Source organism: Mesoplodon bidens, assembly GCF_964165515.1.
Source record: "Mesoplodon bidens genome assembly, chromosome: 1".
Classification (NCBI taxonomy): Eukaryota; Metazoa; Chordata; class Mammalia; order Artiodactyla; family Ziphiidae; genus Mesoplodon; species Mesoplodon bidens.
This window is the reverse complement of record NC_138176.1, coordinates 110,632,032-110,658,787: the sequence shown is the minus strand read 5'-3', so window position 1 is coordinate 110,658,787 and position 26,756 is coordinate 110,632,032. Positions and strand designations below refer to the sequence as shown.

Genomic DNA, 26,756 nt, shown 5'->3' with positions numbered 1-26,756 from the left:
AGATGTGATTTATCCTGGAGAATGTTCAGTGTGCACTTGAGAAAAAAGTGTAATCTGCTGTTTTTGGACAGAATGTCCTATAAATATCAATTAAATGTATCTGCTCTGTTGTGTCATTTAAAGCTTGTGTTTCCTTATTAATTTTCTGTCTGGATGATCTGTCCATTGGTGTAAGTGAGGTGTTAAAGTCCCCCACCATTATTGTGTTACTGTCGATTTCCTCTTTTATAGCTGTTAGCATTTGCATTATGTATTGAGGTGTTCCTATGTTGGGTGCATATATATTTATAATTGTTATATCTTCTTCTTGGATTGATCCCTCGATCATTATGTAGTGTCCTTCCTTGTCTCTTATAACATCCTTTATTTTAAAGTCTATTTTATCTGATATGAGTATTGCTATTCCAGCTTTCTTTTGATTTACATTTGCATGGAGTATCTTTTTCCATCCACTCACTTTCAGTCTTTATGTGTCCCTAGGTCTGAAGTGGGTCTCTTGTAGACATCATATATATGGGTCTTGTTTTTATATCCATTCAGCGAGCCTGTGTCTTTTGGTTGGAGCATTTAATCCATTCACATTTAAGGTAATTATCGATATGTATGTACCTACTATCATTTTCTTAATTTGGGGGGTTTGTTTGTGTAGGTCCTTTTCTTCTCTTGTGTTTCCCACTTAGAGAAGTTCCTTCAGCATTTGTTGTAGAGCTGGTTTGGTGGTGCTGAATTCTCTTAGCTTTTGCTTGTCTGCAAAGCTTTTGATTTCTCTGTTGAACCTGAACGAGATCCTTGCCGGGTAGAGTAATCTTGGTTGCAGGTTCTTCCCTTTCTTCACTTTAAATATATCGTGTCACTCCCTTCTGGCTTGTAGAGTTTCTGCTGAGAAATCAGCTGTTAACCTTATGGGAGTTCCCTTGTATGTTATTTGTCCTTTTTCCCTTGTTGCTTTCAATGATTTTTCTTTGTCTTTAATTTTTGTCAGTTTGAGTACTATGTGTCTCGGCGTGTTTCCCCTTGGGTTTATCCTGTATGGGACTCTCTGCACTTCCTGGACTTGGGTGGATATTTCCTTTCCCATGTTAGGGAAGTTTTTGACTATAATCTCTTCAAATATTTTCTTGGGTCCTTTCTCTCTCTCTTCTCCTTCTGGGACCCCATAATGCGAATGTTGTTGTGTTTAATGTTGTCCCAGAGGTCTCTTAGGCTGTCTTCATTTCTTTTCATTCTTTCTCTTTATTCTGTTCTGTGGCAGGGAATTCTACCATTCTGTCTTCCAGGTCACTTATCCATTCTTCTGCTATTGATTCCTTCTAGTGTATTTTTCATTTCACTTATTGTATTGTTCATATCTGTTTGTTTGTTCTTTAATTCTTCTAGGTGTTTTTCTTTAATTCTTCTAGGTCTTTATGAAACATTTCTTGCATTTTCTCGATCTTTACCTCCATTCTTTTTCCGAGTTCCTGGATCATCTTCACTATCTTTATTCTGAATTCTTTTTCTGGAAGGTTGCCTATCTCCACTTCATTTCATTGTTTTTCTGGAGTTTTATCTTGTTCCTTCATCTGGTATGCAGTCCTCTGTCTTTTCATTTTGTCTATCTTTATGTGACTGTGGTTTTCATTCCACAGGCTGCAGAATTGTACTTCTTCTTCACAGTTTTTTTCTTAAAGAACTTACTTTATTTTTTGAGGAAGTAAACATAAGCACTTGGTACAAATTTTTAAAAGAACAGGATACAGGAAAAGTAAGTCTCCTTCCATCCGTCTTCCCTAAGTCACACGGGTCCCTTTGGAGTGATATTTCTGCAAATGCAAGCAGACGTGTGTAGAAAGATCTTTTAGCAACTCCAAAGCATTCCATAGTGTGACTGTACCATGATTTATTTAAAAATAGTTTACCATTGATGAAAATTTAGATTGTTTCCCATTTTTGCTCTTACCAACAATGGTGCTGTTAAAAAATATACTGAGGGCTTCCCTGGTGGCGCAGTGGTAGAGAGCACGCCTGCTGATGCAGGGGACGTGGGTTCGTGTCCTGGTCTGGGAAGATCCCACACGCCGCGGAGCGGCTGGGCCCGTGAGCCAAGGCCGCTGAGCCTGCGCGTCCGGAGCCTGTGCTCCACAACGGGAAAGGCCACAACAGTGAGAGGCCCGCATACCGCAAAAAAAAAAAAAAAAAAAAAAAAAATATATATATATATATATATATATATATATATATATACTGAGGCACGTTATTCTTTTTAAGAGTTTTTCTGAGCAAAAATCCGTCTGAATCAGGAAGTGCCAAACCGGAAGTGGTTGGGAGGCACCACTGACAGGAGCAGGAAAAACTCTTAGAGAAAAGCTGGAAGCAAAGAAAGGGGAGTATTGATTGGCTAGAGTTCAAGGCCTAATTGTCTTTTTATGATCGGTCATCCTCAGGTTTCAATTTCATAACCTTGAAGCATTTACAGGCTTAGCTGTGGGTTTGCTGATGTAGGCTCCAGGGCTTTAGAGCCCCCTCAGGCTAATGGCCTCCTTGTTTAATTGCTTTAACAGTATAAATGCACGTGGCAACTCTGCAAGTGTGTAAGTACATCTGTAGTTCAAGTACCTGGATGAAGAATTGCTTGAAAGGATGAAGCAGAGAATGGATACTGGGAATAGCTAGACATTTGTGACTCAGGAGCAGGTAATATTTATGAATTAATTTACAGAGATTTGACAATTTATGATGATTTCTTACCCAAAAGTTTCACGTGTCTTCCTCTTTATTCTTCTCTTGTGTTCTTCATCTTAAAATTTCCTTCATCTAAGACTTAGACATTTCTTATTTAAATTTGTTCCTAGCTGTTTTTTCTTTTTTGCTGCTATTGAAAGTCGGGTCTTTCCTTATACTTTATTTTCTGATTATTGTTTGGATATGTAAAGCCTATTGATTTTGGTAAGTTGATTGTGCTGTTATTTGTGTAAATAAATTTTGTGTTTGTGTTTTTGTTAATTCTCTTAGTTTGTCTGGCTTACGGCGACATCATCTGTCATTATTAATGTATCTCCTCCTTTCCAGATTGTAACCCTCATTTATTTTTCTTGCCTAACTGAATTAGCCAGTATCTTCAGTAAAATATTTCCACTAGTGTTAGTGGGCACCTTGTCCTGTTCCCCACTTAATGGTAATGTTATTTTCAATTTCCTCAAAGGGTCTGGAATAGAAAATTCCATCATTTTCTGACTGGTTAATATCTGAAAGTAAACTCATACACAACTTCAAAGCATTGATTTATTAGAAACATTTGGTGCAATGTAAGTAAACATACAATGAATCATCCTGTAACAGAAAGATGAGATGAGGAAAGCTGATACATTTTTCTGTCATCCACACTCCAGAAGATAAAAAATGTTAAAGGTGCACCATGGCTTGGATAACAGTTTTAATTTCACATATGACAAGTAAGTTTCATGAAGTAATAAATTACATGACAAAATTCAAAGATTAGGTAAGGTGAGGGTATTCAAAATAAGAGCACCGAATCATTTCTCAAGAAGGCATTAAACAATGAGTGCAAAGTTGCTTTCTTGAATGTTTTCTGAAAAATACCAATTAGATGGGGGTTTTCAAGAAAATCTGCCTGTGGTCATAAATCTGTAAGTGGTCGTTCCTGGCATGGCTTTTGAGGTGGATGGGGAATGAATGGTTGGTTAGGACAGTGGTGGGTGGTAGGTCTGTTGAAGGCTGTCTGAGCCTAGACTTCATGGCCACAGAGAAGCGGGGCTCACCTGGGGGTGTGGGAAGCCAAGGTTTCCCCAGGCTCAGTTTCTCTGATTCTCCAGTCAGGACTCCCACAGTGACCATGAGTTCTTAAGGGAACAAATAAGCTCCTTGGCTCACAGTCCCAGAAAGACATTAAAGGCACTTTAGGAAGAGCACAGTTAAGAGCAGTCTACCTATCTCGAACGGCTGCTGCTGGTCCCCCCGCTCAGTATCTCTGTGCCATGGGGTAAGTTCATTGGTCTCCTAAGGCTCAAGTTCATCATGTGGAAACACCTACCCCATAAGGTCGGAATAAGAAGTCAGATGATAATGATTATAAAGGTCTTGGGACAGTCCCAGTGCACACGTGGGAGCCCTTCTGTGCCCCTGGGGTGGGGAAACCAGCCTTACTGCACAGGAAGAAAAGTTTCCAATATGATATCCATCAGAGGTCCCCAACCCCTGGGCAGTGGACTGGGACCGGTCCACGGCCTGTTAGGAACCAGGCTGCACAGCAGGAGGGGAGCTGCAGGTGAGTGAGTGAAGCTTCATCTGCCGCTCCCCATCGCTCCCCATCGCTCACATCGCCACCTGAACCGTCCCCCCACCTCCAGGCTGAGGAAAAATTGTCTTCCACAGAACTGGTCCCTGGTGCCCAAAAGGTTGGGGACCGTTGATACACATGCTCATGTGAGTTGAGGAAGACCATTTTGATGTTGACCTTCCAGGAAGTTGGAAGGAGCCGGGAGTGTCACTGACTGAGAACACGCTCGGGCTGGTGGAAGATAAATGGGTGGCCTTTGGAGGCTAGCGTCTCAGCATGGAGGACCATGTAATCTATCATTGATTCTCTCACATGGTGCCACAATGAAATCAGACCCAAAGGCAGCAGTTCCCACCTGCACTTGTGCTTGTGGTCTTGACGGTCTCCATAAGAGCTTGGGTTTTTATTGCTATTGTTTTGTGGCTTTTAAGTTCAAGCCCTGATCTCTTCTTATGTTGCCCTGATAGAAACTGCCCTATATAATGATTTGGGATACACAGTCCTGGGTCTTCTGGGGTCACAGTGGCAGAAGAGGGGCTTGTCCTGAGAAGGTCATGTGGCCAGAGGAATCACCCTGGCCTTGTACAGGCTTCCTGGTTGCCTCTGACTCCAGCACAGACCACAGATGAGCTGTAGCATCATTCACCTGCCTTGATCTGGCATCTCAACAAGGAGATGGACATGCTGTCCACTGGGGCCACTGGAGAACCCTTGTTTGGGGTACACTCAGACAGTCATTAGCTTCCAGAATTTTCAAATACATCATAACCTCACAGAATTATTCATGATGGTGTCTGAGTAATACAAAACACTTGGGTTAGTGACTATTAAGATGCCTTGTGGGGCTTTTTAAAATGACACTTCTCAAAGTAGGGATTCATTAGAGACAATCCTGACTCTTTCCAAGTTTTGCTTCACTGGAATTAATTCAAGGATTCAAGAATTCCATGTGCCATATGACTAGTACATAATTATTTTTTAGACATGATAAATAATTCAGGAATTTGCTCCATCATTGCAAAACCAAGCATTCCTGGAACAAACTAATTATACTTATTATTAAAATATGTATAGTATATATTTTTTAATGCTCAACAGAAAATTGTAGGAAATACAATCAGAAAGTTCACAATGTTGTGCTTTTGCTTTGTTCTCTGGACTATGGCCACTTGCTGGCTTAAGCAGGGCCATCTCCTGACAGAAGCACAGCACAGCACGGAAGACTGGGCAAAGCACCAGCTGCCTTCCAGAAACGGCAGTATGACTTCAGGAAATGACAAAGGTTGTCTAGTGTCCATGGATCCTGATGAAGGCAGGAGCATCACTACTCCTGTGAGTATCAATGAGACAGAAGCACAAAAAGACCAGTTAGTCAATTACACTTACAAACTGCAGCAAGTCATTATTAACTCAACACTGCAAAAGTTTTGAGTTTCACCTCCAATGCATACATAAGTGATGTAAATCAGCATTTGGATCACGACGCTCCTGGAGAATGCAGTGCTGCACAGCACGAGACTGATGGAATATTAATAGAATTTAAATTTTAAAAACCCTATGATCCATTAAACGTGGGGAGTTCGGGGTTAGACAAAAACAAGAGGGTTTCCTCATTCCAAGCATTATCACAGGCTGATATGCTCATTGCACTGTGGTCTCCAAGTGGGTGATGGCATGGCACACTTCCCAAATGGACTCACGCCAAAGGAGAGCCGTGCGACTGTGGAGCATCTCTCAAGGCTGCCTTCCTCAGTGCACCTTGAGGAGCGCTGCCTGGTGAGCTCAGCCTGTTTTACAGCTGCCTCAGCAGGGAAGGGCCCGCGGTGCCCCACGTTGCTGAGTACAGCACTGATGAACTGCGTATAGCACTGCCTCACTGAGTACAGCACTGCCTCACTGAGTACAGCACTGATTCACTGAGTACAGCACTGATTCCCTGAGTACAACACTGATTCACTGAGTACAGCACTGATTAACTGAGTACAGCACTGCCTCAATGAGTACAGTACTGATTCACTAAGTACAACACTGATTCACTGAGTACTACACTGCCTCACTGAGTACAGCACTGATTAACTGAGTACTACACTGACTCACTGAGTACAGCACTGATTAACTGAGTACAGCACTGCCTCAATGAGTACAGTACTGATTCACTAAGTACAACACTGATTCACTGAGTACTACACTGCCTCACTGAGTACAGCACTGATTAACTGAGTACTACACTGACTCACTGAGTACAGCACTGATTAACTGAGTACAGCACTGCCTCACTGAGTACAGTACTGATTCACTGAGTACAGCACTGATGAACTGAGTACAGCACTGATGAACTGAGTTCAGCACTGCCTCACTGAGTACAGCACTGATGAACTGAGTATTGCACTGCCTCACTGAATACTCTTCTGCATTGAAGGTTTCTACATCCATGTCCTGCCTGACACTAAGTGAAACAGGTTCAAGGGAAAATAGGAGAGGATTAAACGTTTAAACACGTCCCCTGACCAATTCATGCCCCTCACTCCCTTCCTGCTCTCATTGTGGGTGAATTTCAGAATTTCCTGATGAAACATCAGGGACACATCCTGGAGAGACAGGCAGTGCCAGAACAGGACAACCAGAGGGCTACATGTGATAGTCTGTCTCTTTAAAAAATATATATGTTTTGGAATTTTTCATCTTAATTCTTCTGAGATTATAGAGAATCACAGGGGAAATTATGGTGAAAAGCTGTTAATTCCAGATTCTGGGGTTAATTAGCTCCCTTATATCATGTGCCTGTAGGAAGGTGTAATGGGTGTGATAAGAGAGACATGTATGGTTTCTTTTTTATAAGTTCTTAAATCAGGAGATATTTTAATTGCATCAGAAAGCAAGATGGTACAGGAAAAGAGACATCTTTCTAGCAGAAATCACCCCTTCTGTCTAATGGGGGCTGAAATGGAAAGATTTTTCACATCCTGTGCAAGATGCTCCTGTTAATGACAGTAAAGGTGCCTCGGACCGACATTTATAAGGAAATCGGCAGTTCACTCCCCCTGCCTATTCCAATCTGCAGACCCCCTGATCTCAGCCTTGGGAGAGCGGACCACTCTTCTGCTGGGTGACGTCCATCTCCGTAATTGTTTCGGGCACATTGGTTATGCAGAGGAGGTGGGAAAGGCCCCGCAGCACCCACGGTGATGCCGCAGTCACTCACCCTCCTTCCCCCATCCTGCGACGCCTCAGGCCGGTGCTTCCCGGACACCAGCTGTCCCACAGGAAGCTGCGGCCTCCCTCTCTCCCGCCTCCTTTGCTGGTTGGAGCTGCAGGATCATGGCCTGCAGAGTTTCCTTCACCATCTGGAGCTCCCTCTTGAGAGACTGTGCACACATTGTTAAGGAACACAGGCGAAGGTGCCAGGCGGTCCTCTGCAGCCTCTCGGGGATCTGGTAAGAGCCGCATGCCTGCTGGAAGCAGATGGGCACTCCCCTCTAACTGCAGTTTCAAGTTCCTCCAAAGTGTAGGAATTAAATATTAATACCAATGCTACGCTTCTTTTAAGAGCAATTGCAATTTCTACGAGGCCTGAGGTCATTCACCATCTCACGTAAGGTTTCCAAAAGGAAAAGGAAGAGTCAGCTCTTACACCGAGACAGATGGCAAACTGGGATGCTCCACGGAATATGGTCAGTGTGACTGTATTCCTGCTCAGCCCCAGGCTGGGGAAGGGCAATTGTCATATCCAAATGCTTTGACAGTGGAAAGGGCAGAAGGCTGGAAATCAGAGCTCCAGGACTGGGGGCCACCACACAACCAGACTCCGAGCAATGAGGTGCAGTCCCTATTGGTCATCCGCCAGCCTTGCCACCTTGTGCAAATCACTTTGAACCTCAGTTTTCACATGAAACAGTGACTTCTAAACCCCGTTAGGGTCTAATCTGCTGTCACGTGTTATTATACTCCCAGGTGCTTGTAAAATAGCCATTCGGGGTCTTGGAGATTTGACGGAGTGCAGGGAGCTTGCCTTTTCTGGGTTGGTTGGTTGGTTTTTCTTTAAATGGTTGGGTTTTTAGTTTCATAACCTGTAAAGTTGTTTCTCATATAAATAAAACAATCATAGAGAACTCAGTGAATAATTATATGGAATAAATAATATGCCCATCATTCTCTTAAAAGATGAGCTCTCTTCTAGGAGTTTAAGCTGGAACATTTAACCACCAGTGATTTTCCTGTCTGTCCATAGTCAGGTCCCTCTGTTCTTTCCCTTTTGTACCTGTACTCAGAACAATCCTAAGATAAATATAGGATGAGTGATGGATTGAATTCTTTTAACTTAATAAGCAAACTAATTTAACTTCATCTAACAGGAACGAAGAGGAAACACAGAAATATGTTGACACCACTTAGATGCTGTTAAATCATCACAAGAGGTCAGACCACTTAAATATTACTAGATCAGATGTGGAGAAAACAGAAAGCTTTGGGAAAAGTAGTTTGCAGAAATCTTCCCACTCACAGACTGTCCACACCTACTACAATGTGGTTTTATTTAAGTACAATGTCAATGCAATGTCAAGAGAAAGAGACACCTTTAGGTTATGATTATGGAAAGCTTTCTTTCTTCTTTTTTAAATAAGGAACTCTAAAGGATCCTGGGAATTATGCAAGTGAACCTCACCTAAGCAAAAATGCTGAGCCACCTTGACAAGCCTCTAGCAGATTTTCATCCTCTTGAATCCTCACCAGACTTCATCATTTATGTAATTTACATACACCTACTATGATGATTCACTCCTTGCACTTGAACTTGAGGGGAATGAGAATGGGGTTGAGGAGATGGGCAAGAGGTGGGGCAAGAGAAGAAAGTACCCAGTACTTGTTTTTTCTTTTTTCTTTTTTAAAAGACTTCATTTTCCTGCATTTCTCTGAACAGCTCTGCTAATCTTTAGTGAAAACACATATGACTTTATACAAGCAAGAGCATAAGTGGTCCCAGACAGAACACCAAGCTGCAAATTAATCACAAAGTTATGCTACATTTATAAAGAATAAGCGTAGAGCTTAAGCAGTTTATGAATCTTGACAAACTCCCGAGACTTCATTACCTTTGATATGCAGCCTGGGACTACAGGCCTCACTTTGTAATATGCTGAATGACGACCAAGGTTTTTAGAGAGAGAAACTGAGCCAGACTGAACTGCTTCTTAAAGAACTTGTAAAATTTCTAGCACTGGCAGAACACACTGAAAAGGTTTTTAAAAAGAGAGTGAGAGAGAAGCCACAAAAGAAAAAGACTAAGTTATATAACACATCAGCCCCTCAGACAACAGACAACAATCTCCAGGGACACAGGGAGGAGTGAGAAGCACAGGGATTTGAGGATGTGACCACGAGCTCTGGAACCTGGCAAACCATAGAATGCTTTCACTGTCTCACTCGTAAAATGCAGATTCCCATACCGTCTTCACAGGGCTAGGGTTAAAAGAAATATTTTTTCTTGTGAGAGTATAGTGCCTTTTGTGAGACGAGAGTTAAGGTTTATTTACTAAAATAGCAGAGGTTGTTCTGTCTAAGTAGGGCCAGACCTCAGAAATCCTGGAAACCTCCTTTAGAACCTATGGGGTAATAATCATCAAAATGATAAAATCATGTTTTATTTACAAAATACTTCCCTCTAACCAACCTGCTAGTATGATTCCATACTACATGTGAGTTCCAAAACATTTTGAATGTGCTTATATGAAAGAGAGTCCAGGATAAACTGTGGAGTGAGGCGGGGAAAGCAAGTTGTAGAACAATGAGTATGGAATGATCCTAATTTTGCAAAAACAAAAAGGACAATAGAGATAAGCCATTTCTAGCTGGAAAAGCACCTTAGGAGGACACAGGGGTGGACTTCTCCTAGACATTGGTACTGGGAGGGAGATGGAGCCTTTTTTTTTTTCATACTTCTGTAATATTCACAATGTACATACATCCTCTCATAGTTCAATCAATGTGTTTGTTCAAAAAGATACATGCATCCCAATGTTCATAGCAGCACCTTTCACAATAGCCAAGACATGAAAGCAACCTAAATGTCCATCCACAGAGGAATGGATAAAGAAGATGTGGTACATATATACAATGGAATGCTACTCAGCCACAAAAAGAGAACAAAGTAATGCCATTTGCAGCAATGTGGATGGACCTAGAGATTATCATACTAAGTGAAGTAAGTCAGACAGAGAAACACAAATATCATATGATATCACTTACATGTTGAATCCAAAAAAATTGAGACAGATGAACTTATTTACAAACCAGAAACAGACTCACAGACATAGAAAACAAACTTATGGTTACCAAAGGGGAAAGGTGGGGGGAGAGATAAATTAGGAATTTGGGAGTAACATATACACACTACTATATATAAAATAGATTATCAGTAAGGACCTACTGTATAGCACAGGGAACTATACTCAATATCTTGTAATAACCTATATGGGAAAAGAATCTGAAAAAGAATATATATATATATATATATATATATATATATATGAATATATATACATATGGATATATATATATCTGAATATATATATACGAATATATATCTGACTATATATATGAATCACTTTGCTGTACACCTGCAACTAACACATTGTAAATAAACTATACTTCATAAAAAAGATAAATTAATTAAAATTTTAAAAATAAAAAAGCAGATTAAGCATTTAGTGAAAATAATTTAGAAATATCATAAGAGAAGTATCTTTTTACCACAACTCTTAAATATTAGGATAGGCTTAATTTAATCTATTATTCTCATTCAGCAATTTAAAAAATCTTAAAAAAAAAAAAAAAGAAAAAATACTAGAAACATTTTCCCATCTAGCAGTTGGGAAAATAATCATGTAGATAGAGATCCTCACTCTTTCCTTCATTCAATCAAATACTCAAACATTTCACAGCTCCTACTGTGTGCTAAGAAATGTTCTAGACATGGGAAGTAGGGGAGTGAACAAAGTTATTGCCATCATGGGGCTTATGTGCCACTGAGTGAGAAGAAAATGAACACACAAGGGAATGTGGATAGATCGTGAGATGGAGCCATGGCAGGGCTTGGAGCCGGGGAGAGACGTGATCTCCCTGGCTGCTTTAATCGTTAGTAGATTAAAGGATGCGAGGGCAGAAGCCTGGAGATAAGAGGAGGATTTTGCAATAATTCAGGCCATAAAAGTTTATGGCTTGGTCCCGGGCGGTGGCAGTGGAGGTGGTGAGAGATGCTCAGATTCTGGATGTTTTGAAGATGGAGCCAACGGCATATGTGACGGACTGGAGGTGAGATGTGAAGGAAGGAAAAGGCAGCAAGAATGACTCCCAGATTTTTTATCTAAGCAACGAACTGGAAAAATAGACTTGCAATTGATCAAGAAGGAGAAGACTGGGAATGAGTCAGGGTTTTGGGGGGTGGGAGTGGGGAGGAACTGGAGTTTGGACATGTGAAGTTGGAAAGGCCTATTTGTCAGCCAAGTGGAGATGCTGAGGAGGAAGCAGACGTGAGTCTGAGGTTCAGAGAGAGGTCCAAGCTGCAGATGTGCAGTTGGAGGTTATACTGAAAAAGATATCTTTACAAACATTTTTGCAACATTTTCTCACTGATTTATAGAAAGATAAACTAATGCACTGGATACATCTAACCACAATCTTTTTTTTTTTTTTTTTTTTGCGGTAGACGGGCCTCTCACTGCTGTGGCCTCTCCCGTTGTGGAGCACAGGCTCCAGACGTACAGGCTCAGCGGCCATGGCTCACGGGCCCAGACGCTCCGCGGCATGTGGGATCTTCCCGGACCGGGGCACGAACCCATGTCCCCTTCATCGGCAGGCGGACTCTCAACCACTGCGCCACCAGGGAGGCCCAAGATCATACTCTTGATAGTAAAATTGTGCACACCGTGTTTGCAATGAGCAAGGAATAAGACAGCAAGGTATGTTTCCCAGATGTCTTGCAGTGGTTAGACAGTGGTTAGTCTTTTAGGGCAGCCATGTGCAAAGATCCTCAGATTCTCTCAAAGGGGTCTTTTGTTTATATATAGAAACAACTGAGTGCTTTACTGCCAGCTGAGATGCCAAGCGATCATTTTAGTAGCTGGGTCAAAAGTAGGTCTTCAGTTCATCTGCCCTGAACTACTTTGCTTCCAAAAGAAACAACAGTATGTCCTTTGAAACAGCTACTCATTTGCTAAATTATTTCTTCATATCAGCAGTGATTCCTCTGCAGCTCCGACGGCCACAGTCCTGGGAATTTTCTTTCATTCCCAAAGCCAAAGGTGAGGGACACAGTCGTTGAAGAGCAAAGAGGAAAGCCCCGCCTACACGCGACCTGCTTCAATGGATGTGATGCTTGCACAGGGGACCTCCCTGTGGTGCCCACCTAGGGCTAAGCCAGCAGCACAAGCCTGGTGCCCACACCCTCTCCTAGGTTCCCTCCTCTCCCCACTGTGAGGCTCCAAGTCCTGCCCTTCCCATCCCACTCCCTTTGCTGGGAGCCCAAGGGAAGAGAGCACCAGCCACCATATGCATATCAGCCCAGGGTACACAGTGTTCAAACAGCAGCCTCTTAGGGTCTCAGTTTTCTCATCTGTGAAACTGTGGAGCTTCATCATGGTCACAATCCCTCTTGCAGCTCTTTAGCCCTAGAAGCAGAAAGCATTTCCAAGGAGGCCGAGCAAAGCCCCTCAAACTCCCCTTCCCTTTGTCTGTTACAGCTGCGCATTTGAAAGCTGAACCAAGCAAGGGCTCCTAAGGGGATGTGGTGTTTGTGCAAGTGCCTGGATGTATTTAGAGTATTTGCATGCCATCAAGCACCACCAAAACTAATCGATTAGGCACCACGTGTTCCAAATAAACAGAAAGAACGGAATTCCAGGAGAGTTTCCTGGACATGAATGCAAATAGAACCACAAGCAGAATAAGTCTGTCCCTGTCTTATCTACGACTCAGAGGCGAGCAGGGCTGCCCTGGGGGCTCCGAAAGATGCCCAGCGTCCTGATCCTAGGTGTCCTTCTTTCCTTTTGAAAGTATGTTGTAGAAGTTGAAAGAGAAAGGAAAAACTCCCTGCTAAAAAATCCACTTAACCTAGATGGTTTTCAGCTAAAGCATTATAAACAGAGAGGAACCATTCCATACACTCAAAATGTTTTTCAACACCCAACTGCTAATTAGGATCCCAAATGACTGTGAAAATATACTAGAGAGTCAGACTAATGCCCCTGAAAATCCTGGCTTGAGTGGCAGTGAAGTCACACCTCCCATCCTCGCCTCAGACACCAGGCGTGAGTCACCTCTGCGACGCCAGCTCTTCCAATTAATGGTGCAGATTCTTCTCAGATGCTCGCCCCCAGGTGGCTGACGGGCTGGGGGTGTTATCTGGCTACATGTAATTTAGTGAGCCTGTCAGGATGATGAAGAGACACGGCCTGTCTTCTCCCCCTCCTCCGATCTGTCAATCCAGTGTCTTCTTCATAAAAGCGAGAGACTCCCAGCCAGTTGCCCATGGCCTTGATGTTAAGTCAGGATACCCAGAGGATCTGTTGGGAAACTCAACCCCACTGCTGGTGACTGGCCCACCCTCTGCTGATGCCACACTACCAGGGCCTTCTCACACGAAACGGTTTCTGCAAAGCTCCGTGCCTTCCACACGGAGAATAAACATCTGGAGTGTCCAAGGCTTGAATCTTTTGGACACGGACACTGATGTGGACGCACATGAATCACGTTCACTCCGCAGCTTTTGAACAGGAGGCTCTGGCAGAGTCCTTAATGGAATCAAACAAAAATATTACACTTGCTGGGAAATTCTTTCCTGTTGCTGACGGCAAGCTGTTTCTTTCAACTGCATTCAGTTTCGTCTCTTTGATCAAGAATGGAAACACAAACCAGTCGGAGTTTGGCCAGAGGATTTCAGCAGCCTCTTGGAATCTCTAGATAAGTTCTCATTTGAAACAAGGGCTTTGGTTTGTGTAAGAAGCCTCCGCAGAGCCTTGTAAATATGTCTTTCTAACTTAGGGCACCGAGTTCCACTTGAAACTAAGTGCTGCTTTGTTAGAATTCAAAGATACCTTCTATGTATTTACTGTCAATCAGTGACACAGAACGAAGCCACGGTTTCAGAGGAAAGTCTGGATCGAAATCCATTTTGTGGTGTAGAGATTTTTTTGGCGGGGGAGTGGTTTCAGTACCTAAACCAGTGCTTTCCCACCCTGGTTTGACATGTCCCCTCTATGTCCTCACTTATCTCAGCAAGGATCAGCAAAATTCTCAATAAACATAACTTCACTGAACAACTTTTGTTATAGCTTAATATTTTTATAGGAACTGTATGTTCCACAGAACAGGCCTGTCCAGCTACTTATAGGCATAGCTGCCTCCTGATTGGCCGTGAAGGACCATGGGGCTGGTGGTTGGATGCTTCTGCCTCTCATCAGAAATGACCTTGGACCAGCCACGTAATTTCTAAGCCTCAGTTTTCTCAACTATCAAGTACGAAGAATAATCCCTATCTGTCTACAGCAGTTTTATTAAAATTAAATGACTTTTCATATAAGTCACTGTGTAGCTACCAATCAATTCTTTCAAGGATTTATTACAAAATGATTGAATCAACCTACCTTGAAATCTCATCTATAAACGGGATGTTTGAGCTTGTGACAGACACTGAGAATGGTTTTCTACCTAAAACCAAGCACTTTACCATGTATAAGAACTATATTAAACATATTTTCTGCATATAACCTCATTTAGCCCACATGAAAACCTTAGAGGTACACGTTATTATCTGACTTTACAGATGCTTCAAGAGGCTTTATCCACTCCCTGTGATTCCCACCACTCCTGAATCTGGCTTGGATTGGCTGTGGGAAAACTAAAAGTATCTTTTTTTTTTTTTTTTAACATCTTTATTGGAGTATAATTGCTTTACAATGGTGTGTTAGTTTCTGCTTTATAACAAAGTGAATCCGTTATACATATACATATGTCCCCATAGCTCTTCCCTCTTGCGTCTCCCTCCCTCCCACCCTCCCTATCCCACCCCTTAGGTGGTCACAAAGCACCGAGCTGATCTCCCTGAGCTAAAAGCATCTTATTTATACACAGCTCTGTCTCTTCTCAGCCTCTTCCCTACCACCCAACCCTGTTCAGGAGAAAACCCCATTCCCTAGAATCAAAGTAACCTTCTGGAAAATTTCTAAACAAGAGACTAACACAGACCCTGACTGCAGCTCTCAGAACTGCTACCTGAGCCCACCACAAGCTGGAGGGATTTCCCACTGAGGAACAAGCCCACCTGCTGGACTGCAGCCAGGAACCCCTCTGTATGCACTGGCCCTCTGCAGGGTTCTGCTCCCAGGTACTCACAGCCGGTGACTCGCCCATCTGCTGGAGGCCGTGCCACCTTACAGCTGCTCAATTCTGCGTGATCCATGAACGTGGAATAAACAAAAGTGCAGAACAAAAATGCTTCTACTGTTTCTTTGGCCAACTTTTTAATAAGAGCTTAAACACCAGTTTGTAAGGGGCAGGGAGTTACGAAAAACAGAATGTCTGCTTTTAAAAATCCACCTTGAGCCATGTGAGAATAATCACTGATTAAGTTGAAAAAATCTCCTGCTAAGTTTAACAAGCAAGGCAAAAGATTTAAGTTTGTAAGGAGGAAGGAAACGCAACATTGAATCTGTCATTAAACTGTGGATCTGAATACTTGTGATTAAGATTAATCCTTGACCATTCAAAGCTCCTTAAACATACGCATACATTCACACACACACACAGACTCCCGATAAAGCATGGCAAGAACTAGAATTCTGAAAAGTAAGACAGCAATGAGAAGCAAAGTCCAAAATAGCTACATTTCTCACAAATACATCTAATAAAAGTCACACTACTGAACAGAAAGGATGAATGAATAGAGAAGTACTTTCATCTAGAGAAGTGTCAGCCTATGATTAAGTAACCAAAAAAATACAGAATGGGGCTATATATGCCTTCATCCGTCTTGCACCCACCCATCTGCCCTCGAAGGAACCAACCAGGGACAAACTGAACGCAGCACATATCTACATGTGATTCCGTGCTTCACCAGGATGCACACCTAAGCCAGTAGATTCTTGTGCCATCTTGCTCACTGGTAACTGGTTTTGATAAAGGTTATTTGAAGATGTGACAGGAAATGTACTGAATCTTGTACAAAGGAGTGATCCAAAGTCCTGTTAGTTCTGACACTCTCCTGCCCATTATATGGCAGAGTTGTATGGCAAAGAAAACCAAAGATGGATTTGGGTTTCTCAATATTCAGAACGCCCCTGGAAAACTGAGACAGTCAGACCCACAACCATCTGAGCCCCACAAACCCAGCTTCACAACCCCTGAAACTACATTTTTCTTTGGCCTCATTGTGTGCATGTCTGAACTTCACTGCTAATTTTTAGCACTCAGGTTTAATCATCAAAAATGCTGACTTACAAAAAAAACTAGAGAGAAACATCGCACACTGAATAATCTCAGGGATCTGAGGTGTGTTGAACTCTAAATACCAGGAGTATCTATTTGTTTGCATCTGCTGAGGCATGGGGAAACAGTATAATTTTTTAAGACTTTCTTTTACAAAATAACCTAACAGGTGCTTAGTCTGCAGGAAAAAAAAGGATATGAATGAGATCTTCATCGTGACTATGGATCGCAGTGTGAAGTTGATCTTCTAAGTATAATAATTTCTTGCCAATGGCTTCACATTTTTCTCCAAGTTCTGCCGAAAGGACGTAAGATTCCTGGCCAGAGAAAAAGAAAAAAGATCACTCATAAACTATAGATTTTTTCAGGGCTGTGAACACATCTGTGATTTATCCAATGGTCCACAAAGGGAAGACTCCCCTACAGAGCTGCACCAGCTCCTGCAAACCCCATTAGAATCATGCCAGAACCTTTGTCTTCCCTGGAGGTCATTCTTGAGAATGACAATTTCAGGTTATTACGGAATGATAAGCTGTGTCTACATAGCTCCACAGTTGACCTCTCTCATCCGGTCATTTCAAAGACCTATTTCCAGTACATCAACCCCTAAAGTGGATTTATCAAAGGGGAAGCCTGGGTCTTCAAGCTGCATCCATGGGCAAACTCACACTACAATAGGAATCCTAACCAAAGAGGGACTGGGCAAGTCACAAGAGCAACTGAGCTGACCTGTGAGAACAAAGAGATGTTCCTCTAGGGGTACAGAAATCTAATAGGGCACTGGACGTTGTTCGCATGTTGGTCACAGTCCCTGAAAGCTAGAATATTGAGGAGACTTTAAATGCCACGAGGTGTGTATTTTATGTACAGCTGCTGCCACTGCCAGCATAGGTATTGATTTTCCCTCTCCCTCACCAGAGCGTAAGCCCCATCAAAGCAGGGACAATGAATGTCAAGCCCCGTAAGAGCCCAGACAATGATGTCTTGCTTGCTGCTGGGTCCAGAGCTCCTGGCACAGTGTCAGACACATGGTAGGCACATGGCATTCATTTGTTCCATGAATGAATAGCCAAGTCTGGGAGTTCCCTCCTTCTCAGATGTTTCCCCTTCATACTTGTATTCTACACATGAACCAGCAGAGAGCCCTCTTTATGTCACTTTCCTGTACAAAACCACCACATGGAGAACAGTATAGAGGTTCCTTTAAAAACTAAAAATAGAGTTACTGTATGATCCAGCAATCCCATTCCTGGACATATATCCGGAGAAAACTCTAATTTGAAAAGAAACACACACCCCAATGTTCATAGCAGCACTATTCACAATAGCCAAGACATGGAAGCAACCTAAATGTCCATCCACAGAGGAATGGATAAAGAAGATGTGGTACATACATACAATGGAACCTTACTCAGCCATAAAAAAGAACGAAATAATGCTCTTTGCAGCAGCATGGATGGACCTAGAGACGATCACACGAAGTGAAGTAAGTCAGATAGAGAAAGACAAATATCATATGATATCACTTATGTGTGGAATCTAAAGAAATGACACAAATGAACTTATTTACAAAACAGAAACAGACTCACAGACATAGAAAACAGACTTCTGGTCATCAAAGGGGAAAGGGAGGGGGAGATAAATTAGGAGTGTGGGATTAACATATACACACTACTATGTATAAAATAGATACACAACAAGGACCTACTGTATAGCACAGGGAAATATATTCAATGTCTTATAATAACCTATAATGGAAAAGAATCTGAAAAAGAATACATGTATGTGTATATATTATATATATATATATATATATATATATATATATATATCTGAATCACTTTGCTGTACACCTGAAACTAACACAACATTGTAAATTAACTATATTTCAATTTAGAAAAGCCACTGCAGACCAGAGTCGGAACCCTGCCCTCCCACAACCTGGCACTAGGCCCATACTTCATTCGGTGCCCTCTGCTCTCTTAGGTACCACCAAACCTGTGCCACCTGGAACTCATCCCACTGCCTTCCGTCACGTGAGTCTTCCTGCCTGTGCCCCCCCTCCATCCGTGCCTGAACCCCAGTGGTTCCTTCAAGGCCCCAAACAGTGCTTCCACCAGCGCAGATTCTGACATGCGTTAGTTTCTCACAAGTGATTGTAAACTCCCCGTGGGCAGGGCCTCAGGGTAATGCCTGGCATCTAGAGGGCCATGGATTTTTAAAAGAAAAGAATAAACAATGTCAAGAAAATAAGGAAAGAAAAGAGAGAATCTTAGAATAAAGGCAAAGGCAAAAAGCAGCACTATGCTTGGTGACATAAGCCAGACAGAGAAAGACAAATATTGTATGATGTCACTTATATGTGGAATCTAAAAAAAACTGAACTTGTAGAAACAGAGAGTAGAACGGTGGTTGCCAGGGCCTGGGGGTAGGGGAGTTGGAGAAAGGATGTTAAGAGTACGAACTTGCAGTTAGAAGATGAATAAATTCTGGAGATCTAATGCACAGCACAGTGATTATAGTCAACAATACTGAATTACATACTTAAAAAATGCTAAGAGACTAGATTTTTTTTTAATTGGAGTATAATTGCTTTACAGTGTTGTTAGTTTCTGCCACACAGTGAAGTGAATCAGCCATACGCATACACATATCCCCTCCCTCTTGGACCTCCTTCCCCCTCACCATCCAACCCAACTAGGTCATCACAGAGCACCAAGCTGAGCTCCCTGTGCTCTACAGCAGGTTCCTACTAGCTATCTATTTTCCACATGGTAGTGTATTGATGTCAAACCTAATGTTCTCACCACAAAAAAGAAATGATAAGTATGTGTCGTGACAGAGGTGTTAGCTAAAGCTACAGTGGTCATCAATTGCAATATATAAATGTATCAAATCCACACGATGTACACCTTAACTTACACAGTGTTATATGTCAGTTATACCTCAATACAAATATAATAAATAAATAAGCAGCAAAAAGTGAGCTCAGAATTTAAAAGTAACCAAATGTAAAAGTAATATTTTCCCATCTAATGGTGAAAGTCTTAGAAGGCACACTAAAAAGAATTTTGCATAGGAAAAACAATTAAGATAGATATTCAGATTAAACTGCAGAATTACTACAAAAACTACAATGAATGCCCAGCAAAAACAACAAAATCCCCAGGTGTGGTGATATTTAAAAAGTTCTTAGAGGCCATGAGTTATATAATATTATAATTGGAGTCCAAGAATAACCATTTAACCCAGATATGTGATTTAACATTCACTATATCAACTCCAGAATGCCCTAAAGTTTATATCCCAAATGGTCAACTACATCAGAAGAAAACAGTGCTGATTGGAACAACCCATAACTACCGTAAATATTGAAGAAGTCTAATAAGCTACAAATAAATGTATGTACAAAAGAATTCTAGTGACAACAACATACGATTTTGCAGACAAATGGACACAATTACACAAGAAGGCATGTGAAGCATACATGAAGGTTTGTTCAGAACTGACCATAGCAGTGATGATGAGAAAACAGCAAATACATAAAAATCACATATACATATATATTTTACTGATCCTAAAAGGAGTAACATTATCATTCAAAGATGTAGAATCATGGAGTAGACAAATTACATGGAAGTTAAGACAATGGGCAATGAGTAACACCATAGTCACGCATGAACTAAATGAGACATGAAGAAAAAGAACATCTGGAGAAAAATGATTGACAGCAGTGAAAGCACAAGCCATACATGAAGGAAAAAAATACAGTGTTAATGGGAAAATATATATGACTGAGAATACACTTAAAAGAGACAAAAAAGCATAGAATCAGAACATGGAACCAAGGAATGTAAAACACTCTTCGATGGAATCAAATGATTCAATCCTTATCTTAAGGTTAAAACAAATAGAAATCAAAGCTGAATTAAATCCATTTAAAATATGTCTTTACATCTTCCCCCAAACACATAATCCCTGCCTATTTTCCTTTTAAAATTATGTACAAATTGATAGTGATTGTATGAATTTGGGAAAGTAATTTAAGACCATGTAGCAAAACTTTAAACTGTTTATATTCTATGATCCAATATTCCCCTTTCTGGAATCTATCAAAAAGAAAATTTATATATTTAAATTTAAATAATTTTTATTAATCATTTTAAATAAATATAGAAAAATGTCTATCATATATGTTAAATAATAATTTATTATTATTTTAGTAACGCAAAAGTAATTGCATTGAGTACAAGGAAGGGGAAATAACATAAATGTCCAACAATAAAGGGGACAGTAAAAATAAGTCCTGGTATATTCAATTTGTATTTAGCCATTAAAACCATTTTAATATAAGAATATTTAATGATGAGGAAATACTCAAACAGGCAAAGCACTAAAATATTAACAATTATTTGAAGGGGCAGCATTATAGCACATTTTTCTTTTCTTTTCTATACTTTGTTGTATTTTCCACATCTCTGAAAAATAATAAAGAAAAAAGTTACTAAGAACACTAACTCAAGCCATAACGGAAAAGTATGGAAGAAATACAACTGAATATTTTTAAGAAACAATTTTAAAGATTAAAAAGCACAAGACGTAGAAAACAAACCTATGGTTACCAAAGGAGCAGGGGGGGATAAATTAGGAGCATGCAATTAACAGATACAAACTACTCTACATAAAACAGATAACCAACAAGGACCTACTATACAGCACAGGGAACTATGTTCAATATCTTATAATAACCTATAATGGAAAATGTTTTATATATAAGTGAATCATTTTGCTGTATACCTGAAACTAACACAACACTGTAAATCAACTATACCTCAATAAAAAAATAAAAAAGACCAAAAAGCACAAAGAGGCATAAGGAAACAAACTCAGTGAGATCGAGATTCTCTGACAGTCACAGAAGATCTGATTGGCATTCTCTCGTAGGGCTGTTCCTCCAAGTTACAGAATCTCCAAGTTCCTGCACAAACCACTACTGACAGATCCTGGTCCTGTATTGAAAGGATACTGAATGTGACCTGGGTGAGTATTATTTGAGTGGTTTATGGCTTTACCATAATGCTCTCACAGGGAATCTTGGGAATGAAATTAGTCTAAGACCTAAACTGAGAAGTGACAGCTGATGAGAGGGCAGATTTACATATTTTATCAATCTGATGAAAAATTCTGCTCCATCCAAAGAAATCCCATCTGTCCACAGAGGGCAGGACTGGACCAGAGTCACGAGCATCAGGTGGACAAAGCTGTAGAGGTCCTGCCTGCGAACCCTGCCCTGGAAGGGCTGGGCAGAACTTCCTTGTCATTTCCATGCTGTGCCCAGGCATGGCAGTGTGTGTGCAGCCACAGCAGTATGGCCTTCAGAACTTTCCTCTCTGCTGTCAAGAGACAGTTTATGATGGCCATTCTGACTGGTGTGAGATGATATCTCATTGTACTTTTGATCTGCATTTCTCTAATGATTAATGATGTTGAGAAACTAACACACCATTGTAAAGCAATTATACTCCAATAAAGATGTAAAAAAAAAAAAAAGAAAAAAAAAGAGACAGTTTATTACTTCTCCCCCTTGAACCTGGCTGGGCCTTTAAGGATCCTCCGATGAAAAGAACACGGCAGAGGTGACATGCCTGACTTCCAAAGCTAGATCATAATAGGTGATATGTCTCTCAGATCACTTGCCCTGGAAGCCAGTCTCCATGTTGTGAGGAAGCCCAAGCCACCTGGAAGCATCTGGTTGAGAGCCCCAACTAAGGACCCAGCCAACAGCCACGTACGGGAGGAACTGAGCCTTCAGACAATTCCAGGTTCCACCTTCAAGTTATCCAGCGAACACCCAGACATTATGGGGCAGACAGCCCTCCCCACGGATTCATGCCTATAATAAATGTTTTTTTTAAGTCACTAAGTTGGGGGTGATTTGTTATGCAGCCATAGTAGCTAAGACAGCAGGATACATGGGTATACCCCACACAGGAGCCTGACTGGATAGACAGGACCCTTGCAAAACGCTAGCAGGAAGTACTCCCTCACCAGTCCCTAGACCAACCGGACCTTGAATTTCACTAAAGTGCTAATGCTCAGACTTGTCTCAGGGTGGGGAGCCGGCTGAGAACTGTGGCTCTGAGGCCGAGAAGTGCAAGAAAGCGATTTCAATGAGTGGCCACCACTGTTGGTCACTGGTCCCCAGATCCCTGGCTCCTGGTCGAATGTGCAGGCACAGATTCTGAACACCATATTTGCTTACCATGTAACCAACGGGACCTTGCTTCCTTCTAGCTTTGGGGAAAATGACTCTATAGTGGACACAGCACAGCAAAATGCTTCCATCACAAGAGGCAGAAGGGTAAGACACGAGTGAATTCCTGTCTCGGGATCTCACACCCCCCTTGGGGGCACACTCACTGCCCGGGATGAAGGACAAAATTGCCACCCTATTTAAATGATGGCATCCTCCTGAGTGTGTGTGTGTGCTACAGTCACCCGGGAAGGCAGGTCTCTTCAGGACTAAAGCACATTACTCTAAAGCATAAAGCCTGTTACCACTGGTTTCTCTCTTGCTGGGAGAACACTTTTCTCAAGTGTGTCCTTTTAAGCCAGTGGGTTTCTGCAGAGAACCCCCTGGCAGGAAAGCAGGAAGCTTCACTGTCAATTCTACCCCAGTCTCTAATTTTATCCATATTATTTGTCTAAGCCAGAGTGGAAAGTTAAATATAAAAAGGGAAATAGGAGCTATTGAAGGGCTTTTGTTTGCTTGTTTAACAGAAAGGAAACTTCTTTTCAAAAAACTTGTCCTTCAATAGATCTTCAGAAACAGTGGCATTTCTCTTTAAGCCAAAATAGTGACCTGTAAGTCAGGTGCACTGCTCTGGAGGCCCCAGCTTGGGATGTAACTGCAAGCAAGAATGTGGAGCCCCTCATTTTCGCTCCCACCTGTTTCCCAGGACATCAAATGCCAGCATTTACAAAGGGCCACCTCAGTCAGGGCTGCTAAGAATGTCACGAGCCCTCCCCTGAGCACCTTCACACCTAGAAGCAGAGAGAATTGGAGCTGGCGGGAGGCTAGGAACCTCAGCCCCATCTAGCTGAGTTCCTCTTTACACACACATTGAAGGCGTCTCCAAGAGTCCTGTGACTTGCTGAAGGTCACACAAGGAGACAGTGGTGGGTTGGGGTCCAAGATGCAGGTCTCCCCACATCTAGCCAGCTCTTTCCTCTGGATCTGACTTAGTCGGGGAAACACAGAAAGGGATCTGTGCTGGGCTGGCCCAGGGTGGGAGTGAGGGGGCTACAAAGTGATGACAGAAAGAAATCAGAGAAGCAAACGGCGCCTGAAGATGTCTCTTCTCCTCCCCCTTCCTCCCTCAGAACTCTGCAAAGTCTGCTCTGATTCCTGGAAGGCTCACCCTCACCCAGTTAGGTAGGTGGTCCCTCCACGACTTGGATACACATCACCTAGAACTGGCGATTATGGTAACCAGGACAACATGGGATGCAGTGATGAGCGAGGGACCTTTGGTCCCCATGTCCATGAAACACAAGGCTGGAAGCAGAAGACAGCAGGGGAGTCACTTGGGAAGGACCGTGAGTTTCTTCTTTCTGAATAAGAATATGACAGCCTGGACTGCCCATCGCTCGCACTGCCTTGCTAGATTCCCAATGAACATTCTCTGAACCACATCCAGTAGCTCTTCACGCACAGGGCTCTTCTCAGCGTGAAATTGGTAACGTTTGCTTCCACTTTATTATTTAATTAAATGTGGCAAAAAAAAACCCTACATCACTACATGACTGATACTCGAAAATTAAAATATCACCCACTACAAAGTCATTGGTATTCCTAGCTGAAATGGAGTTTTGTAGGATTTGCAATACTGAATGGACAAAGTACAGGTTGTTCGGCATTTCAAAGTGGCTTTGAAAACCCTCCAGTAATTTGTCCCATCAGGCAGTCTTTTCAGCCATTCAAATTATTATTTTTTCTTTCTATACATCCATTCCATCGTTTAGCCCTAGGAGTAACTATTTTCCCCATGGGCCAGAATGAAAGAAGCAGTACCAGGAAAAAGGCCTCTTAATGAGCCTTTCTTCCCTCCTCTGCCTGGCTAATGCTCCCTCTCTCTTCGAAGCCCTGCAGGCAGCACATCCTCCAGGCAGGCTTCTGGATCCCTGAATCTCCTATGACCTCAACTCTGGGCTAGGAGTGTTTCTCCAGCACCACGAACAGAACTTCTTCCACACGCATATACCTGCCTGTCTCCCCAGCTAGACGGTAGCAGAATGGGGTCCTGCCATCCCTGGAGCTCCAGTGCCACCTGCCTAGTTCTCAAAAGATGCTCAGGACACATCTGTCAAAGCAAGGAATGGAGACTTCTTTTTCGCCAGGTCTAGAGGAAGCGATGCTGTTTCTCAGCCTGCCTTAGCCAAGGTCGTCTCTCACCAAGTGTGAAGAGCCAGGCAGAGACACTAAGACCTCTCTGAAAGAACCTCTCTTCCTTTCTCTGGATGCAGCCAAGAGCAGTCGTGCCTGGGATAAGTCCTTGCCTCTAGGGCAGCTGGCAGGTCCCGTGGGCCTGCCCCAGCCCTTCCACACAAACATGCCTTTTATCGGCCTCAGGAAGAGCCCTAAACCTTCCATACTGTCCCTCCACACATGTCTGATTTGGTAGCCCTAACTCGATCAGGCAATATTTCAAAGAGAATTTGCTTAACTCACCTCATGATCAAAACCCATAGACTTTTGAGTGTTTGGGCAGAAATTTTCAGCTGTGTTGAATTAGACCTGATGTCAAATTTCTGTCCTGCTCACCAAACTCAGGAAGCGTGATTTAAAAGAGAAAATAGGATTTCCTTTGTTGGGCAGGATTTTCTCATTAAAATGACTTTCTAAAAACATTTATCTAGAAAAGTCTATACTCAGATCCAAAAATGCATTCAGTTGCTACCCTGAGCAGACGCCTGCACACACTGGTGAAAACCACAGTCACAGACCCTGGGGCCGGGCTCAGCAAGGAGTTTTTTACTTAGTGATTTTCCCATAAACAAGACTATGCCCTTGCCTATGAAATTTGCAAAATATCAACATTGAAAGTTTTAAAACTGGAGAACATATTGAAACTCCCTACCAAGGGTAGGGAATATATTATATTATAATAATATTTGTTTTGATAAGAATGAGTATCTGATGAAAACATCTCACCTAGCTACATCCAGAGTGATAAGGAAATTAGATATATATAATTTTTTTCCCAAATAGAAAATGTATTTGGAATAGAAACTGTTTGGGTTAAATTGTTAGTTAGGCAGGTACTGCTGTAGCTGCCAACTTCACTTATGAAAGGCTACCACACCTAACAAAGCAACACCTTCAGAAATGTTATTTGTCAACGGTGATCTGCCACACATTTGAGCAGACTGGCTTCACCTTGGGTTAAGTCACTGGATCAAGAACATTGAAATAGCTGATGTTTTAAAATGCTGTCAAAAGTAGTTCCTAAGGGTGATGTCTGGAATGACATCAAGTAGTAGGACAAGAAAAGCCTGATAACTGAAGTAAGAAGTCTTGCTATGATTTAAAAATTAATCTGAGGAGGGCTTCCCTGGTGGCGCAGTGGTTGAGAGTCCGCCTGCCAATGCAGGGGACACGGGTTCGTGCCCCAGTCCGGGAAGATCCCACATGCCGTGGAGCGGCTGGGCCCGTGAGCCATGGCTGTTGAGCCTGCACGTCCGGAGCCTGTGCTCTGCAATGAGAGAGGCCACAACAGTGAGAGGTCTGCGTACCGCAAAAAAAAAAAAAAAAATTAATCTGAGGAAATCAACAAGTACCTTTCAGGTCTATATATCATGTGGGAAATGCATTGTGCTGGGTGCTGTGCTTAAGGAAACTGTCAGTACAGACGAATGGATAAACAAGATGTGGTACATACATACAATGGAGTATTACTCAGCCATGAAAAATAATGAAATAATGCCATTTGCAGCAACGTGG

The 26,756-nt window shown here is 42.1% G+C and overlaps 1 protein-coding gene across 3 annotated transcripts in view; it reads right to left on the bottom strand.

The window, feature by feature from the left end:
• Positions 1–3,247: 3,247 nt before the first annotated feature.
• DISC1 (DISC1 scaffold protein) overlaps positions 3,248–26,756 on the bottom strand; it is a 361,524-nt gene continuing 338,015 nt past the window's right edge. For 2 of the 3 annotated variants that reach the window (XM_081223879.1, XM_081223880.1), the window contains exon 12: positions 16,810–17,070. In XM_081223879.1, the coding sequence (XP_081080005.1) occupies positions 16,927–17,070 (144 nt within the window). In that variant the 3' untranslated portion in view covers positions 16,810–16,926. Of the gene's footprint in view, positions 5,607–16,809; positions 17,071–26,756 lie in introns of those variants that run through there. The other variant, XM_081223881.1, reaches the window with a different exon arrangement.